Raw genomic sequence first — 21629 nt, 5'->3', positions numbered from 1 at the left:
CCGCGGGCCGTAGTTTGGAGACCCCTGGTCTAGACCAAAGATAAACCAAGAATGGCATTTTTTTATTATATTTTTTTTTATAAATTTGTCTTCCAGACGGCTAACAATTAATGATACTCACTCTGCGAAAAACTTAGTAACATTTCATAAGAATGATTTCATAAGGCTGAGTATTATCAGGATAAGACGATGTGGCTAATACTGTGTTGACAACCCATCTACATACGTGCAGTGAGTACTATGTGTATGCTCACATATGCTTTAAGAAATGATCAATTGATAGATTCACATAGACAGGTGAATGTGTCGTTGCTGTTGCAGTTACATCTTCAAGTGTGGACCAAATACATACATACATACATATATATATATATATATATATATATATATATATATATATATATATATATATATATATATATATATATATATATATATATATATATATACATAAGACTGCCGACCTAGCTATGGTTGGTCAAGTAGGCCAAAGCCTAACTCATTTTTGACACAGTAACCGTTTTATAAAGGAGACCGCACAAGAGAACAAAGAAATATTGAATCATCAAATCTTATAAATAACCCATATGCCTAAGAAAAATATGTGTGGGCGTGTTATTTTTTTTTTTAACAGCTAAAATATCCTTCAGACATGTACATGTTTCATGTCGGTTTGATAAATCAATAGATTAAAACGAGCGAGAAATATCCAATCTAGTTTTTAATGAGATATAAGACGAAATAATAGCAAAAAAGACACTTGGAATGGGTGAAGTGTAGATTCAAAATATAAAGCTTTCGTAATCAGTACATTTAATAAGTAAAGCAGGCAGAAGTTTGAGCTGACGGTTGATATATGGTGCATGATTGGTTGACATGATATACTTCATAATACAAATAAAGATCAAAGAAGAATTACAATTAATGTAAACCATTTATTTAAGCTAATAATGTGGTTGCTTTTTTCGGATCAATAAAAATGAACGTAATATTTCAGACGTTTAAATCTAGCGGTAGGGAAATGTTGGAAATGTGTGTTGAACCAAATAGTAATTGTTTTGTATAAAAAATTCAAACCAGCAAGGAAGACAACTCATTATAAACAATGTAAGAATTATATTTAACATTATTACTTCCCTTTAATTGCATTTTCATATTTCATTGCACAATTCTAATAACATTGTCTAAGATTGTTATAGTTTAATTTAAAAACATGTGTTAAAAAAGTCATTTAAGGAACAATTTATAAAATAAATAAGCAAAACCAATCTACGAAGCTTATCAAGTAGGCTATTACTTTTAGGTGTTGTTAGCAAGTGGAGAAACTCTTGTAACTGCCTTTTAAGCAGTTGATCAAAATGTTTGAATCATTTGTTGAAAAGGTAAATGTAATTTGCCACTTAACTATTGTAAATCTGTATTAGTTCTTATAACTGCAATACTTAAGCGAACAAAGCAAACCGATGCTGTAAATTACATGTCTGAGGCAAAAACAAAACAAAAAATTATTGGTTACATTTAGTTACTGACAACTCAGGAGAAAGAGTATATTTGTTTTAAATTGTTTTTATTTATTTTTTTATTTACATGCATTGACAATATGTTTATTTATATATTGCCTAATTATTTTGCCTTCAATACACCAAAGAAGAGTGCCAGTATATACAGCTTTGAATTAATATAATAGTTTAAAGTAGGACTATATGTCCGACTTGTATCTAATAAGATATGTTCATGAGTTACAATATATCAAGAGACTCATCTTTTAAAAAAATTAAATTGTAATTATGCATTGATTAAATATACAATACATATTTTTAAAACATTATAAATATCTATATTTTATTTATATATGTACAGGTTATATTGGTAGTTTAAATACACATTCTTTCAAAAATTATAATTTTGAAAAAGATGTCTCATTACTTTTAAGCAATGATCGTAGCCTCCTAGAATGGTGTCACAAAATAGTGACCCTATATTTGAGAATGGTCGTATACTCCCTAAAATGTCGTAACAAGAACGTGACCCTACAAAATGACGTTACAAGATAGTGAATCTTCACAATGACATACAACATAGTGACCCCCATAAACTGGCACTACAAGAAAGTAATCCTACACATTGACACTGCAAGATACTGACTCAACAAAGTGATGTTAAAAGATAGTGACCTTACACAAAATCTTCACAAGATAGTGACCCTACACTTGAGGATGATCTTATACTCCATGAAACTACAAGATAGTGACCTTACACAATAACTTCATAAAAAGGTCACCCTACACAAAAACTTCACAAGATAGTGACCCTACACAAAATGTTACAAGATAGTGACCCTACACAAAATGTTACAAGATAGTGACCCTACACACAATGTTACAAGATAGTGACCCTACACACAATGTTACAAGATAGTGACCCTACACACAATGTTACAAGATAGTGACCCTACACACAATGTTACAAGATAGTGACCCTACACACAATGTTACAAGATAGTGACCCTACACACAATGTTACAAGATAGTGACCCTACACAAAATAGTGACCCTACACAAAATAGTGACCCTACACAAAATAGTGACCCTACACAAAATAGTGACCCTACACAAAAGTTACAAGGTAGTGACCCTACACTTGAGGATGATCTTATCGTCCTTGATGTAGTTCCTCTGCTGAATCATCTCGTGACTGACAAACTCCACCAGCCCCCAGCAGTCCCCTTCCTCCTCCCCCGAGCTGCACGGCCTGGCGAACTGGAACTGGTTACCTCCGGCTTTCAAAGACTTGTAGTTGTTCCCTGGGTGTGAGTAAAACACTTTTTATTTAGTTGTTCCCTGGGTGTAAAACACATTTTAATTTAGTTGTTCCCTGAGTGTTAGTGAAACATTAATGGTATGGTTATATTCAGAGGGGGGGGGGGGGCAAATCGAAAGTTTGTCCCCGGGCGCCGGGAAGGGTCGCTACGCCTCTGGTTATATTACTTATCATACTATTTTTGCGTACATGGTGCTACAATCACAATACACCACTATCCTCATAGATTGCTGTACCACAATGAATGCGAACTAGTCGACACATAAACATTAAACATTATGACGGTTGTTAGAGAACGTTAAATTAATGATGTTGCTTAATTCTTGATAACTACTCCAACCCTTGCCTTTTATATTTTGCTTAAATATTTTTATATTTTTATATTACTACGTCACAGATTCCCCCCCCCCCCCCCGTCTCTTTTTTTATTCCCCCTGTAAATAATATAAAATACTTACAAATTAAGACTAAGCATGTTGATATAAGTTGTTTGCGCAACGTTGAGCGAAGGACAAATAAACAAACTAAAGTACTAGTACAAAATAAAATACGTTTAAAAATAGCAACACAATAAATTGTATTGATACACTATTAAACCAGAGTTTCTTCCAGGCATCTCTTCGGGGGGGGGGCGGATCTATCGCCCACCCCTTTCCCAGAACGATATGGAATTTATATAGCAAATATATATTTTTAACAGTGTCCGCCCCCCCCCCCCCCGAACTTTTAGTCCGCCCCCCCCCCCCCCAAAAAAAAAATTTCAAGTGCCCCCTGGAGAAAAAAGTCTGGAAGAAACACTGTATTAAACTCATGAACAAACACTTCTAGAAAACTCTTTTTTATTACAAGCCTGACATATCAAAATCTATGTACCATATTTTTTTGAACTCCCTTAACCGGAAACTATGACTCTAGAGGAGGTACCCAACGTTGTATATAAGTACCACTTCCGTTTTCGATTCATGCAGAACTTATTCATTTCCTAGGAAGTTCACGGTGAAATCGTAACATCCGAACTAACGAGAACTATAAGTAATACAGCACACACTAAAATTCCCCATTAGAAGTGTTGCACTTGTTAATTTATGTCAATAGTTTCCGTGATTATTCTACCCTATCATAGCATGTGTTTTTGAACTTTGCATTAATAATAAAAAGAAGTTAATTAGTTTGGTTATAATTAGCAACATGATTTTTTTCTACACACGGTGTTTTTTAAGCGCCTATTGATGACATGGAAATATGTAATATGGGGTATGTGGAGAGTAATGAGTTTTTAGATTTTATTTTGAATCGGAGAAGGGGTGATTTAATTTCTTAAGACGTATGTGGGTTTAATGCAGAAAATTGTAATCTTGACATTATTATAGGATATTTAATTTTTTTTTAATAAACTGTTTTAGATAAGTTTAGAACTAAGAGCGGGTTCCCCCTATGGTGAATATTGATCATCCTATAACTACTTACTTGATTCACTAGTATTTATCAGCATATACAGGGGTAGGCAACCTTTTGAAGCGGAAGAGCCAAGAGTTACAATTTTCAAAATTTCCCTGGTTTTAAAGAGCCACTAACATTTTTTTTTTTATTTCAAATATTTTATTTTTTTATTAAGATTATTAGTATTTTTCAAGGAGCTGGAGAGCCGCATATTGATATCAAAAGAGCCGCATGCGGCTCGTGAGCCGCAGGTTGCCGACCCCTGGCATATAACTATCTTGGGTCACTAATATTTATCACCATAAAACTAGATGTTTAAATCATTAATAATTATCACTTCAAAACCTGCTAGACTCACTAATACATCTCATATAGATTCACTATTACGTGTCACATAACTAGCTCCTAGATTCAGGGGCGTAGCGAGGGGGGGGGGGGGCGGGGGGTGCGGACCGCACCGGGTGACACCATTTAGGGGGGTGACACCAAGGCAAAAAATAGCAGAATATATAGAGAAAAACTTGAGGGGGGGGGGTGCAAATAGAAAACTTGAGGGGGGGGGGGGGTGCACATCGAAACTTTGAAAGTTTGTCCGCGGTAAGGGTCGCTACGCATCTAGGGGGGGGGGGGTGACACCATTAAGTGCCGCACCGGGTGACACCCGAGCTCCCTACGCCACTGCCTAGATTCATCATTACTTCTCATAGAACTACCTTATAGATTCACTAATACTTATCTTAGAGCTACCTGTTTGCTGCACTTATACTTAGTACATAACTAAGATAACTTGATTATCTAATATCTTTCGCAGAATTACCTGCTTGATTCTCTATTACTTTTCATATAACCAACTACTTGATTTACTAATACCTTTCAATAGACTCACTAATACATTGCATATAACTACCTGACTACCTGCTAGATTCACTAAAACTGATCATACAACTACCTGCTTGATTCACTAAGATGACCACTAGATGAAGGTTGACTGGCCACTTCAGATGCCTGTCGTAGTCCCCCTTGATGACCCTCAGAAACACAGACATACACCTGTTTGTCGCCGTGCCATTACCGTTTAAATAACATTCCATTTGGGCCCTGAATGGGTAAAGAAAGGGGATATTTCAACAATACATTCTTTTCACATTTTAACTACTAGTTTTGCATTTAACGACCGCCTAAATCTGCAGACATGTATGGTGTCGACCTAAAATATACTACTACACTTCGCTGACGTTCGATTCTAATGAAATGTTACAGGTAAATGACTTAGACTCAGCGGCATTATATCTATAAGTAAATGAACTTTGTCTCTCTGCGTTGTTTCAGCTTAATGACACTATAATTACTTGCACTGTGATGTGCCCAAAGATGACCTAAGACTAACCAGCACTGTTAAAGAGGTCAACGGCCTTAGGGCAGAGGTCAACAGCCTTAGGTCAGAGGTCAACTGCCTTAGGTCAGAGGTCAACTGCCTTAGGTCAGAGGACAACGGCCTTAGGTCAGAGGTCAACTGCCTTAGGTCAGAGGTCAACTGCCTTAGGTCAGAGGTCAACTGCCTTAGGTCAGAGGTCAACGGCCTTAGGTCAGAGGTCAACTACCTTAGGTCAGAGGTCAACGACCTTGGGTCAGAGGTCAACTTCCTTAGGTCAGAGGTCAACGGCCTTAGGTCAGAGGTCAACGGCCTTAGGTCGTCTATCTCACTGCTACCTGTCAAAATCTACTCACTTGTATCCGCAATGCGACAGGTAAAAGGGACTAGAGAACTCCTTCCTCCCACTAATCCTCTCCTCCCTGAGCTTGGCGCGGTAATCTGAGATGGTCCAGGTGAAGGTCATCTCGATGACCTTGATGTCCGGCAGGAGCGTCGGCATCGCCTGGGGTACGGTGGGCCGGCCTGGGGTGGGGGGAACAAAGATGTGGTCTCAGTAAGATAAGGGGGTGCACAGAATGTGAGAGGAAATGTCATTAATCGCATGCTTCATAAACAAACCCGATAGCTATAGATATAAGTGTAGGTATATTTTTAAATGGACGATGTGGTCGAATTGTAGAGCGTTTGATTGCTAACCCGAATGACTCGAGTTCAGATCTCGGTTCGGGCTCGTGAATGCAGGACGTCCTTGAGTACACCCAGCTCTGATGAGTACCTGACTCACGTTAGGGAAACAAATTCGGGTGGGCAAATGGCGCATCTTAAGCTATCGATATCGTCATGGTAACAGATGGTAACAGAATGTAACAGAATGTGATAAAATGTAACATCATGTAAAAGATTGTAACAGAAAGTAATAGAATGAACCAGAATGTAACAGAATGTAGCAGATGGTAACAGAATGTAACAGAATGTAACAGAATGTAACAGAATGTAACTGAATGTAACAGAATGTAACAGAATGTAATAGAATTTAACAGATGGTGACAGGTGGTAACAGGAGGTAACAGAATGTAACAAATGACAGATGGTAATAGAATTTAACAGATGGTGACAGATGGTAACAGAATGTAACAAATGACAGATGGTAACAGAATGTAGCAAAATGTAACAGAATGTAACAGATGACACGTAACGTCATCTATAATCATAAATGTATGCAAAAAAAACTCCCCTTCCCTCTGGTACGAGGGGGAGTTCGAAACCAAATTTTTGTGTTACGCCTATGTTTGTTTTTTCCATATTATTATGCTATTATACCTGTTTCCAATTATACAAGGGTGTATATATTTATCTCCATTGATACAATTTTCGCAATGTAAAAATTAAAAATTCTTTTGAAACAAATTCTGCTTACAAATGTGCCTTCAACATATTTTGTAAACAATTCCCTGCAACTGGCCTTGAAAAATATGGATGACAGTTTGTGTCAGACCTCGCGTGATTTATTACTACCTGCGGTTTACCTGCTATAAACGTCATTTCCTTGTAGGGCGAATCCTTATCGTTTCTCTTGCAGGGGAGGGGAGGGCAGGCGGTGGGTGGGTACTCGGGGAGGGGTGGGGAACTGCATGACATCTGCTGCTCCTGGGCTTTGAGTCTTTCTTCTAAACTGTGGACCTGTGGGGTAGAGATCACGTGACATCATCAACAAACAGAACACAGCTTAGTTGTGAGGTGTGGAACGGTGTGGTTCAGGGCTAGAACACATGTGCGTGAAGTCGAAAGTTATGAGATTTGAATTCGGGATAGCAGGTCGTTTTTGTCTTGACAGAACTACACACATAAACCACATTTAAACCAGGTGGTGTATGGCACATGTAAACAAAGCATAATTATGTAGAAGTCGTCGGGTCTAACTGTGTGTGTGGGGGGGGGGGCAATATAGGTTAGATTATAGTTTAATTCTACTTCCTGTTGCAGTTTGCCGAGCAACGGAGCCTTGCTCAAGTCAAAAAATTAAAACAAAAATATGTTAAGTATTTTAAGTGGTAGGTGATGTAGAGGATACATATTTTTTTTTTATTCACGCGAAGATATTAAATCAGTGAAGAACGTAAGGAACTTAGTATTCATCTCTTGTTGAATAAAGCAGTCTTTTTTTTTACTTCACTCGACTTAGCTGCAAGAAAGATCCATCTACCCAGCATTGTTGACTTAAAACTCTCAACGCTTAAAATACCCAACTCACGCTTTTAAAATACACGACTCGGCTATTGAAATGCTTGACCGAATGGTAAAGCGTTTGGCTGCTAGCTCGAGGGTCTCAAGTTCGGATCTCGATTCGTACTTCTGACTCTAGTGCCGTCCTTAAGTCCACTCAGCTCTGATGGGTACCTGACTTAGGTTGGGGAAGTAAACACGGCTGGGTATAGTGATGACCACGTTATCTCTTTTGTGAGTCGAGGTAAAAAAAAATACATATAAACTCTTCTTAATCTGCCCGATGGAACTTTTGGTCTAAAAAAGAAATTTATTTTACTTACATTACGCTATTAAAAATTTCAAATTTTACATTTTGTTTTTAAATTTCAAGGTTTTGTTTTAACTGCGACCATGTTCTAAAAACCCAAAATTAGGATAGAAAAAAAGATAGAAAAGACATAGAAAAAGAATAGAAAAATGATAGAAAAAAAATAGAAAATGGATAGAAAAAGGACAGACAAGCGATAGAAAAAGGAGAGAAAAGGGATAGATAAATGATACAAAAGGATACAGAAGGATACAAAAAGGATAGAAAAAAACCAACGCACGCTGAGTTTAAGCTTGCTGTTCTCTTCTTTGAGCATGTTCATCTCACTGAACACCCCGGAGTCTTGGCCGCTCTTCCCCTGGGAGGCGTCAAGCACGGTCTGGAGGGTCTTCATGGGAAAGTGGAAGACTTTCAGGTTGGCGTAGAGCTGCTCCAGCTGGAGGTAGACGTGATCGGTGCTGCAGCGGTTCCCGGCCTGGAGAGGTTAGAGGATGTGTTCATTGTTAGGATCTCTGTTACTCTAATTAATTTGTCTATTAAGTGGTACGAGCTGACCCGCGACGTAGCATACGCAGCTATTTAGTTTAATTCCTATTTTGATAATTCATAATTTGTGAATTCGACTGAAAATATTTTGCTTTAAAACACTATCAGTAGCTAGTGAAGGTCGATTATCCTCACCCTCACTTTCCACTCTTCTTGAGTTTGTGTTTTCTTTGTGTTTGTAATTGAGTTTGTGTTTTCGTTTGTGTTTTTATGTGTTTGCGTGTGTGTTATGTTTGCGTTTTTTTTTTGTGTTTTTGTTTTGATTGGTTGTGATTAGGGTTAATTCCAGATTAATACTGATTACTAAACACACAAGTCCTGGTCCTTTACAGGTAGGTTTTTCACAGCTATTATATATATATATATATATATATATATATATATATATATATATATATATATATATCCCTTTTTTATTATAAAAATATATTATATTATAAGAAAACGGCGAGGGCTATAATTTCATTCATGTTCACGATAATCAGAGTGTCTACGGGCATGTGACAAGTAGTACACATTAGCCATTAACTACCTGAATACTAACACTTAAATAAAATGTTTACGGCTAGACTTACGTCCCCTGTTTTCATCATACGCCTGGGAAAGACTGGAGTTACCGCCCTGTCGGTATCGACGGATTTGTCTGCAGGGGGCAGCTGTTTTCTGAAGGACTGGAACTGTCGCTTCACGCATGGCTGAAAATGGCATGCCACTGCATAGGTCAATACAAAATAAATATATCATTCGTTTAGAGCACCTGTTACTCTGAATAAATTAAACACCTTTCTTTTAAAACATTTATTTTAAAAGTAATTATAGACATTAATTATCAGCTAATTATTGAGAACAAATTTAGGAGATTTTTAACAAGTGTTTTTTTTTAATATGTTAATAAAGAAAATTAACACCTAAATAAAAACTAGACTTTATAAAAAAAACGTGAAAGTGGATCATTAAGTTGCAATTAAAATGAACAAAATTAATCATCAAACATACGGATGTCTACCCACAAAACACCCTTCCGAATTTCATTTTAATATGCGCTAGCGGTGTAAAATGTTTCTGATCACATCTCTATGTCTAGCACAAGATACACCCACCCCTCAGGTTAGAAGCTCTAAATGAACCCTCTGTAATCAGCAAATCTACCCCCTCATCTAAATACAACTCCCTAGCACCTTATCCGCCTTTTAAGCAGTATATCTACACCCACCTCCCAGGCAGATAGGCACCTACATCCCTTCCCAGTACCCGACCAAATAACAGGGGCAATACCTCTGCATCCACCTACCTATCTATCATCTCACCTAGTCCTCTGATCATCACCTTAACCACCTCCCTACCCAACACCTCAACCACTTCCCTACCCAACACATCACCCACCTCCCCATCCAACACCTCACCCACCTCCCTATCCAACACCCCACTCACCTCCCTACCCAACACCTCAACCACCTCACACTCGGCTCTATCTACCACACCCACCTCCCTACCCAACACCTCACCCACCTCCATACCCAACACCTCACCAACACCCCTCCCCAACACCTTACCCACCTCCCTACCCAACACCTCACCACCTCCCTACCCAACACCTCACCACCTCCCTACCCAACACCTCACCCACCTCCCTACCCAACACCTCACCACCTCCCTACCCAACACCCCACCCACCTCCCTACCCAACACATCACCCACCTCCCCATCCAACACCTCACCAACACCCCTCCCCAACACCTCACCACCTCCCTACCCAACACCTCACCACCTCCCTATCCAACACCTTACACACCTCCCTCCCCAACACCTCTACATCCACCTCCCTACCCAACACCTCACATACCTCCCTACCCAACACCTCACCCACCCCCCTACTCAACACCTCTACACCCACCTCCCTATCCAGCAACTCCTTGATATGCCAACCATGCTGCTCCTGCATCTGTTTAATGGCTTCCTGTTCCTTCTTCAGACTCTCTATCGCCTCTAAGATGGCCATCCTCTGCTTCTCGTTAATGTCCAGTAGAACCTCGGTCTCTTCATCGTTTGAATTTTCCCCGGATGCATCACAGTACAACTCTTTGGGAACTAGAAATTGTAATTGTGGATACACATGTATACTAGGTGTTACGGGTTATTTTGGAGGATAGGTAAGAATGGGTTAGAATAGTCTAGAACTAAGGGGATGAATCGGATACACGTTAAGAAGAGAAAAAGAAAACATCGCAAAACATGCTATGGACTGGAATCCCCAGGGAAAAAATGAAAGTGGCCGGCCAAAGAAAACATGGAAAAGAACGGTTGAAGAAGAGGCGAAAACAGCTGGGCTCACATGGTCACAGATAAAGGTTGCAGCCCAAAACCGAGTTCGCTGGAAATGTGTAGTGCAGCCCTTTGCTCCCCAAGGGCCACAAAGGAATGATGATGATGATGATGATGAAGGGGATCGTGCGGGTGTGAGTTCTATTAGTGTCCCATTATCGGATACTTGAATAAAACCTGTGAATTAGGTAGGGAAAAAACTAGTTCGTACTGTTCCGGAATAATTTTGTTTTCCTAGAACAAACTATAGTCAGTAACTAGCCAATGAAATTTAAGTTTACAAACCACATTCGCCAGAATCCGTGGCATCCTCGTATGAAGGAGGACTGTGCAGGAACCGTTCAGTGCTTGTGTCGACGCTTCTCATTGGTTCGTTCATTTCATTGTAGATCTCCACAAGGGCCTGCGTAAACAAGTGTTTTTTACAAGCTTTTATTTAACTCACTTCCTCGTCATTCTGTCTGTCGTCAGTCTAGATAGAAACGCAGGAGTGAAAATTCGGACAGTTCTACTTGACCGATACGATTCACAGTTGGCACGTGGGTCAAGACATGAAGACAATGCAATCTGAAACTAAATTTGACTTAATTGGATGCCTAATTGATTTTTTATGAATTAATTAAAATTTGGACCGAATTAGTAGGCATGTCTAGCCAACCACACCACACGCGTCATCAATAGCTGCGCCATCACGACCACGTAATGGCTGCGTTCAAAAACCATTGCGCGCCTACTGAACGTGATATTCAGTAGGCGCGCAATGGTTTTTAGTCATGTAACTCTATTGTAGATAAAACATGTAAAGTACTGAAAAAAAAATTCATAAAAAAAACGTTTTAATAACAAGCTTTTATGTAATGATGCACTAAAAAGTAGAAAATAAATTATAGACTACTATTTAAATAACTATAAAGAAAAGCGTGGGTGTCTTCCTTAACATTAGTAAAGGTATCCAATAGATACTAAAGTGACCCACGCTTTTCTTTATAGTTATTTAAATAGTAGTCTATAATTTATTTTCTACTTTTTAGTGCATCATTACATAAAAGCTTGTTATTAAAACGTTTTTTATGAATTTTTTACAAGCTTTTATTTAACTCACTTCCTCGTCATTCTGTCTGTCGTCAGTCTAGACAGAAACGCAGGAGTGAAAATTCGGACAGTTCTACTTGACCGACACGATTCACAGTTGGCACGTGGGTCAAGACATGAAGACAATGCAATCTGAAACTAAATTTGACTTAATTGGATGCCTAATTGATTTTTTATGAATTAATTAAAATTTGGACCGAATTAGTAGGCATGTCTAGCCAACCACACCACACGCGTCATCAATAGCTGCGCCATCACGACCACGTAATGGCTGCGTTCAAAAACCATTGCGCGCCTACTGAACGTGATATTCAGTAGGCGCGCAATGGTTTTTAGTCATGTAACTCTATTGTAGATAAAACATGTAAAGTACTGAAAAAAAAATTCATAAAAAAACGTTTTAATAACAAGCTTTTATGTAATGATGCACTAAAAAGTAGAAAATAAATTATAGACTACTATTTAAATAACTATAAAGAAAAGCGTGGGTGTCTTCCTTAACATTAGTAAAGGTATCCAATAGATACTAAAGTGACCCACGCTTTTCTTTATAGTTATTTAAATAGTAGTCTATAATTTATTTTCTACTTTTTAGTGCATCATTACATAAAAGCTTGTTATTAAAACGTTTTTTTTATGAATTTTTTTTATTAATGACGACAGGGCAATATGATGTGGTATCGTGTGTGGTTCTCTACCGGTATCGCTTCTATGTTATGTTTGAAATGTGGGTCATCCGTGTATGATGTTAAAGCTATTTTTACTATGTCAACACCCCCACCCCTTTTCCCCTTTTAGTTAAGACAAATGCTTTTCAATTGTGAAATATCTACTGACATTGGTCGATGTTGAGTATATCTATCTGTTTGTATTACAATTAACAAGAGTTGTTAAAAATAAATTGAAAAGCGTGTCGTCACTATATCACTTCCCTCCACCTCCCCCCCCCCCCCCATCAGTGTTTCTTCCACACTTTTTTCTCTGGGGGGGGGGGGGGGGACACTGGAAAATGTATGTTTTCTATATAAAATCCATTTCGTTCAGGGGGACGGTAGCTTAATCAGTGGGGAGCGGGGCGGAGATGCCTGGAAAAAACTCTGCCCCCCCCCCCCCCCGCACCCTCGAAGGAGTGCGACGACCTTTAAAGCTACTTTGAGGATTAAGGTTAGGACCAGGTCTACGTCCCTGCTTTTTTTTATTAATCCAATGCTAATTTTAAGTAGTAATTTAAGATAATGCTTTGGGTAAAAGCAAAAATTAGACTACACAGACTCTTGTTCAATCACTGATTCAGGATTAAGCCGAAATATAAGAAAAAAGTGTTTCTTTCAGACTTAATTTCTCTAGGGGGGCTAAATTTTCTATGTAAATTATAATTCCTTCAGAAAGCAGTAGACGTTTTTCGAGGGGGCCAGTGTGTGTGTGTGGGGGGGGGGGGGGGTGTCTCAGCCAGCCCCGAAGAGATGTCTGGAGGAAACTTTGTAGGAAAATTGTATCAGTGATGCCGTTAACTCCGATACCCCGTCCCGGCACATTAAGCGCACCATATACGCTCAAATCTAAACAAGGAAGTAACTGTTGCGAAATTGTAAATGTGTAGCTTAGCCATACACTAGAATACCCAGGCGTTGGAAGGTGTATACGGTTATATACGGAGATCTATCTTGACCTTGTGTCTTATAATCACACCACTAGAAGGAAATGTGGTTATCTGTCAATAGCGATATCTTTTATTAGTGTACGTACATTGTTGTTGGCAGAAGGGGTCAAGAGATAGTGTGCCAATATTTATGATAAATTTAGTTACGGTAATAAACAGTTTAAATGTGTATGTAGAGCTTATTGTAAAGATTTACGGTAAACTGTAAACATAAATAAAATACTGATACGAGGGTAGTCCATAAATGATGTATTGTGCATGGGTTGCTGGCGGGGGGGGGGGTTGATCTAGACGATCGAGGGAATGGGAAAATAAAAATGTTTATCGCCATTGCATTAATGTTGTTATGGATTTTTATACTAAAGTTTGGAAGTTTATTTTATTTATTTTTTTGCATTTAAAATAAGACTTGGTAAAAACACGTGATTTCGACCCATTTTTCTTTTAAAATGTGGCCTAGATGTAGAGCACTGGCTTGGCAACCCGAAATTCTCTAGTTCAAATCCGGGTTAAGACAGTGGAACGTGCCAGAGCCCACCCAGCCCTGGTGGGTACCCAAATCACGATAGGGAAAAGAAAGGCGGCTGGGCATAGTGCTGACAACATTATACCTTCATATGCCGAATCAAGGAACATATGAACTCAAGTTTTCTGCCAAATTGATCCCTAACTAGGACTAAAGATTACTATTCCTTTTTTTTTTCAAATGTTTTTGAAATAAATTTACGTTTTAAAAATAATCGCAACTTAAATAACGTATTCTCTGAGGTATGTCTTTGCCGTCATTTAGTTGGCAAGTCTGACATAAAAAAAAACTGGCAAAAATGCTTTTTATGACTGACTCCAATGCAATAAAATCAAGGCCCTCCAATAGTATTTACTAACACTCGTATAACTATTTGTTCAACAGTAATAATACAGTCACTCAAAATAGTGTACAAGTTATAAATAAAGTTATAACCTTCAGTAACACGGATGTGTCTGAAGTATTTTGAACGTAATTCACGTATTCAGAGATTTGCTATTTACAAGTCAGATAAATCACTCGAGCGGAACGATATCCTACATTGGTATCGATGTTAGATATTTTCTCAACGATTACACATTTTATTACTTACTCTGAGAAAATTCGAAAATAGGGTTATGGTTTAAAAAACAGAACAAAGGTTGGAGCTGTTACTAGTTAAAAGGGTTATAGTCAGGTATCGGTAACGAATATGTTAACTAGCGATACCGCTGGGGAGATACGAATCCGCCCACCTGGCGTTCAAACAGGAAGTTATCTATGCAGGTGGTGGCCTTACCGTATGATCTGTGTCTTGGCCATCGGATGCCATCATCTGTCTCTGTAGTGTTCAGGGCTGACCTGTGGAGCAGATACTACACGCATTACATCCTGTAACATTGGCTACATAGTAGGTCTTTGTGTATAGAGAGTCAGTGGCGTGTCTGATGGGAGTTAGGGCGTTTATTACAGCACATATGTCCGCAGGCGCCGACCTTAGGGGCGCCAAAATGGGTTGGAGAAACAAATCGAAAGTTCGAGGGGGTGCAAATCGAAAGTTTGAGGGGGGGGGGGGGTGGGGTGCAAATCGAAAGTTCGAGGGGAGGGGGTGCAAAACGAAAGTTTGTCCCCGGGCGCCGGGAAGGGTCGCTACGCCTCTGCACCCCTCCCTTTTTTGTAGTTGGTGACTATCTCCCTTCTCAACCTCCCCCCCCCCCTCCCCACGGTAAAAGCTTTGAAGTGTTTTATCCATAGTTTGCATGTTTACGAAATGGTGTCAACCCCCTCTCCCTCACCTCTTGTCGGGATAGACAATACGTACTTAAAATACTTTTTAACTAATTATCCATCCAAAGAACTGGCAGAAAGCATATTCTATATATCCTGCAATGTTTGTTTCTTGGTGTTAACCCCCGCCCTCCCTAAATGGTGTCACCCGGTGCCGCCCCCCCCCCCCCCCCTCCTCGAAACGCCTCTGCTGAAAAATATAAAAAGTCTGCCACTGTCACAAATGTGTGAGGGGTGAACGTCGGTTGTATTTGTATATGTGTGTGTGTCTGTTGATGTGTATATAAGTGGTAGTCGGTGGTTGTGCGTGTCTGTTAAAGGGTACAACTATCTGTGATATGTGTGTTTCAATGTGGTTTTGTGTTACTATTTTAGATGTTAATGAGAGTATGGTTGTTTCATGTTGCAGTTTATGGATGAAGTTGTTTGTATGTTTGAGAACTGCGCTGTGCATGAGCGATATCGTGTGTGGCTGTGTGTGTGTCTGTGTGTTTGTGTGTGTGTGTGTGTGGTTGTGTGTCTGTATAGATGTGTTAGTTTGTAAGAGCGCCCTAGTCTCAATAGAGGAGACGGTTATTTAATGGCTTTCTTTGTGCTGACTGTAAAACTTGTAAAAAAAAAAAAAAAATTCGCCAAGGAAGAAAATCCGTGTTACAAGCGATAAACAACAAACGGAAAAATCCGATCTTTCAAAACTACACACAGATAATGTCTCACTAACATTACACTCAGTGTCTTTCTATCGAGCTATAGGGTTTTCCCAAAAGCTATTATTGAATAAGATATCAATATGAGTTAAAATTCTTATCATGTTTTGATGTGGTATAAGGGCAGATAATAGCATTATTAAGTGGAGAAATATATCTTTGACAAATGTATTTGACAGCTCAAACCTTGATAACTGTTGTATGATTTTTGTTTTCCTGCTGTAATGTTTGATATAATGGGACCGCTTGGCCGAGCGGTTGAGAGATACACTGCTAACCCGAGAGTCTCGAGTTCGAATCCGGGTTCAAATTTTTGGAACGTCCATAAATCCACCCAGCTCTGACCACACTATCCCTCTTCATATGCCGAGGTCGCTGAAACAAATTAACTCTACTTCATCTACCCATGCATCTTGGGCACGAACGGGGAGAGATGATGATTGTATGATATTCATGATGGTAAGTATGAAAATGACTAGTTAAATTGCAGGATTTATTAAATGCACAAACTATCAGCCTAGTTCTAGTGAGTCCATCTAAAATATAGCTCCGTATTGCACCATAGCCTAAAAGACCATCGGATCTTTGCGCATTTGGAAATCTAAACGCAAAACCTGGGCCCTAAATTGAGAAGGGCCCGATGTTGCACATGTATCAAGCCTCATCTCTCCACACAGCTGATGGACATAAGGGACTAGCCGTTACCTGTACAGCTTGAAATCAGCATATATATATATATATATATATATATATATATATATATATATATATATATATATATATATATATATGTATATATATGTATATGTATATATATATATATATATGTATATATATATATGGGAGAGATGTGTTTGCATATATATATATATATATATATATATATATATATATATATATATATATATATATATATATATATATATATATATATTTATATATTTATTTATTTATTTATTTATTTATTTTTATTTATTTATTTATACTGATGTCAAATAACTACCTTATAAAAGGAAAAACTTAAGAGTTCAATGGGCCAGAGAAAAAAAAATTAGGACACGATTAAATCAATCTTTAATTTTCTACCATTGCCCCACCGTTGTCAAATTGACTGAATCATGTAAATGAGTGTCATCACAAACACACATTTTTATTTCGTACATAAATCACGCTAAATATCTTTACCGATTCGAACCTAAAACCTAGGTGTTACACATATTTTATTCTACCAGCATACGCTCTGCTACCCACAATATTCTTTTACACCATTTCCATTCACTTTCTAATTCATCTAATTCTCTAAATCGTTACGCAAAAATGTCTCCATAACGGACTTGTATATTCCCACATACCAAGTATTTTTATATTCAGACCTTTAATACTTTCTCGTTTTTTCGCTGTACACTGCTATATAAGAAAATCTTAGGTTCCTTTATGTGATTTCCTATTGCCTCCACGCCCCACCGACTCCTAGATTCACCCGCCCGAATTAGAACGTACGCTGTGTAGCTCTTCATGCATGAAATGCTAGATCGCTGGCAGAGATGTATGAATAATTAAAATAAACGCGCTTTAGATATGCGCAGAAATAAACATGTTTAATACCTTACGTTCTCGTAGACTTTTCCAAATAAGGTGATGTTGTGTTGTTGCTTGTGACATTATGAGGGTTTGGATATATGTTTAGGGCTTGAATTGGGTTTGAAAGAAAGTGTAAGCGAAAAATGGCGGAGTATGTGTGTGTGTGTGTGTGTGTGTGTGTTAGGGGAGGAGGGTATTCCAACTACTAGTGTCCATTCAATGGACTGTTTCATAAACAGCATGGTTTCGTTTAATAATATTTTTGCAATAGCATGTTCAAGTTCAAGTCAGTCGACCGTCCCTGAGTCCCTGAGTCCACCCAGCTCTGATTGGTACCTAACTCCTGTTAGGGAAAGTAAAGGCGGCTAACCACACTGTCCCTTTATATGCCGAGGTCACAGAAACAGGTGACCTCTACTTCTGAATTGATCTACATGTTCATATGTGAACCTATCTATATGTATTTGTGTGTGGTGAACTATGTTTTTATCTTTGAAGTTATCTAAGAGTATCTATTATGTGAGACACCCTATGTATATATCTATGTGTTGACATGTAAATATGAGCTATGTATGTATCCGTGAAATGACATTGGCCACTCTTTGAATATATATGTTAATGCATATCGGTAAAAGTGAACAATGTATGTATCTGTGAAATACATATGTGTCTTATCTGTGAAATGGCATATATCTTTCTTTGAAATGACATGTGTCTATCTGTGAAATGACGTGTCTATTTGTGAAATGTCAAGTGTATATCTTTGAAATGACGTGTATTCATGTGTGAAATAACATGTGTCTATCTGTGAAATGATATACTGTGTGTCTATTTCTGACATATCTGCTGTAATAGAAAACAATCAATAAAACGAATTGCTTATTAGCTTAGATTAAAATATATATCAGCTAAAACAAAATCAATCACGTGGTTTTGAATAGGTCAAGGACAGAAGGAACTGCCTGGGCATTATTAGTGTTATATTTTTTTGGGTCTCTTGTAACTGTCAGGATTAAGATTAGGATTAGCAGTGTTGGTGTTTTAATTAAGTTTAGAACGAAGTCGAATCGTGAATGCAGTGACACCTACGTGTTTGTATTAAGGGCGACGGGTTGATTTAAATAGGGATTAACTACATACCACAAAAACAATAGATAAGGCTGTTACAGTATACATTGAAATATATACTTCATCAGTTTATAAGAAAAATAACTACAATGCTAAATCATTTATAAGATAAGTTAACTATATTGCAACAGCATACTAAAATAATAAAACAGATTGATATAATATAATATATAATTGCTAATATAAATTATATTACTACAGCAAACTGTAAGAGAATAAATGAAACTGCTTTACAGCATATAGTAAGCATGAGCTAGGTCACTACAGCTTACTGCAAGTATAAATTAGAATACTACAGCATATTGTGTGAATTAACTAGAATGTTTACAGCACATTACTTTAAAAAAAGAAATATAATACTCCATCATACTACAAGAAAAACAAATACAATGCTTACAACATACTATAAAAAACTAGCATGCTTACAGCATACTATAAGAAAAACAAACTAGAATGCTTACAGCATACTATAAGAAAAAGAAACTAGAATGCTTACAGCATACTATAAGAAAAAGAAACTAGAATGATTACAGCATAATATAAAAAAAGAATGCTTACAGTACAGTATACTGTGAGAAAAATAAACTAGAATACTTAGAGCATACTATAAGAAAAACAAACTAGAATACTTATAGCATACTATAAGAAAAACAAACTTGAATGCTTACAGCATACTATAAGAAAAACAAACTTGAATGCTTACAGCATACTATAAGAAAAACAAACTTGAATACTTATAGCATACTATAAGAAAAACAAACTAGAATGCTTACAACATACTATAAGAAAAACAAGCTAGAATACGCATAGCATACTAGGCCTATAAGAAAAACAAACTAGACTGCTTACAACATACTATAAGAAAAACAAGCTAGAATACGCATTGCATACTAGGCCTATGAGAAAAACAAACTAGTATACTTATAGCATACTATAAAATAAACAAACTAGAATACTTATAACATACTATAAGAAAAACAAACTAGACTACTTACAACATACTGTAAGAAAAACAAACTAGCTACAGACCTGTTTATATGAATGTACACTACAGACCGGCGTCACCCAACCCTCTACACAGCCATGTATGATATAAAGATATAAATATCTCCTACATAAACCCTAGGCTGGGAAAATTCTATTTGTCCGCGCGAGATTGTTGAAAAATCGTGATCCCTACGCTACTAGGAAGTAATTTGTCACCATGCTGGGGAGGCGTAGCAAGGTTTCCTGGCGCCTATGTAATATCGTATTGATTAGGTTAGACCTGGTTCAAGGTTTTAGAGAATGATAAGTTAATCACTGATTTTGTTATATTGATTAATGTGTATTGTATATGTAGTGTGTGTTCAATGGTAGAATAATGAAGTTATATCAGTCAATATGCATGGGATATGCTTGTGTGCTTAGTGAGGATATGGTGTATGATTCTACCTAAATAAGATATTTATGGGTTCAGTCTTGGGATTATCCTGTTGTATGACTCATCTTGAATGGAATATGGAGTTTTTAAGCGGTAGATTAATCATATTGGATCTCTAAAAATGGATTAAGTCCCTGTCAATGCGTACTCTCTTCTCAAATGTTCAACCAATGCAACACATGTCATACCCACTTCCAAAGAATCATCAATCCCTAACACATTCCCCAATAACAATGCATCATCTATCCCTAACACATTCCCCACTCCCAACACATTATCCACACCGAACACATTCTCTACTCCCAAAACATTATAATTCCCTAACACGTCCCCCACTAACAACACATCATCAATCCCTAACTCATTCCCTCACCAAACACATCATCAATCCCTAACACATCACAACTAACACCACATCATCAATCCCTAACACATTCCCCACTAATAACAAATCATCAATCCCTAACTCATTCCCTCACCAAACACATCATCAATCCCTAACACATCACCACTAACAACACATCTGTCCAGCACACAACTCGTTCTAACATTCACACCCTAATATACACCCTACCCAACCACATGATATGTGCATATTCTGATAAATACTCCACCATAATACAAACACATTCAAATATACATAACCCCCACACCATACATACACACCCCCAACATAAAAACACCCAAAACATCTCCTAACTCATCCCATACTCCAACCCATACCGCCGACCCAACTAACCAGACACTCAGATACCCCCCCCCCCCAAAAAAAAAAAAACCATACACACCCTCACACCTGACACCCAACTACCACTCAGTGACGTCGCTAGGTCGGGTGTCACCCGGTGCGGCACCTCATGGTGTACCCCCCTTTTTTGTCTCTGTACATTTTGCAGTTAGTGTCATCCCGCCCCTCCCGGTAAAAGCTTTAAATTGTTCACATTTAATACTAACGATGTTTATCTATAGTTGGTTTGTTAATACAGTTTGAAGTAGCATTGTTTTCTCTATACTTTGCATGTGTGTCCCCACCCCTCCCTTGTCGGGATCGTAAATACTTTTTAACTCGAACTAATCATTTATTGAAATGGCAAAAAATACATATTTTTTCTATATATCTTGCAATTTTTTTTTTTGCCATGGTGTCACCCCCCCCCCCTAAATGGTGTCACCCGGTGCAGTCCGCAACCCCCGCTCTCGCCTCGCTACG

The 21629-nt window shown here is 38.0% G+C and overlaps 1 protein-coding gene across 1 annotated transcript; it reads right to left on the bottom strand.

The window, feature by feature from the left end:
• Window positions 1–1144: 1144 nt before the first annotated feature.
• LOC131935212 (uncharacterized) lies at window positions 1145–20117 on the bottom strand. The gene is made up of 10 exons (XM_059291586.1): window positions 20026–20117; window positions 15093–15154; window positions 11322–11439; window positions 10609–10802; window positions 9290–9409; window positions 8449–8643; window positions 7162–7315; window positions 5989–6157; window positions 5210–5358; window positions 1145–2803 (listed from the first exon to the last, which is right to left on the bottom strand). The coding sequence occupies exons 2-10, from the start codon at window positions 15126–15128 to the stop codon at window positions 2619–2621; spliced, it is 1320 nt and encodes a 439-aa protein (XP_059147569.1). The 5' UTR covers window positions 15129–15154; window positions 20026–20117; the 3' UTR covers window positions 1145–2618.
• Window positions 20118–21629: the final 1512 nt, after the last annotated feature.

This window comes from Physella acuta, unplaced genomic scaffold (assembly GCF_028476545.2).
Source record: "Physella acuta isolate Inbredline_101_S28 unplaced genomic scaffold, ASM2847654v3 ptg000138l, whole genome shotgun sequence".
NCBI classification, from domain to species: Eukaryota; Metazoa; Mollusca; class Gastropoda; family Physidae; genus Physella; species Physella acuta.
This window is presented reverse-complemented; position numbering and strand designations above follow the sequence as displayed.

Bases quoted from the DNA above. Each gene is read 5' to 3' on its own strand.
- LOC131935212 (XM_059291586.1), bottom strand. From the start codon at position 15,128: ATGATGGCATCCGATGGCCAAGACACAGATCATACG. The intron at 9,410-10,608 runs GTGGGTGTAGAG...TGCCATTTTCAG, and splicing joins AGGAGTTGCTGGATAGGGAG to CCATGCGTGAAGCGACAGTT. The intron at 5,359-5,988 runs GTGAGTAGATTT...TTACCCATTCAG, and splicing joins CTGTCGCATTGCGGATACAA to GGCCCAAATGGAATGTTATT.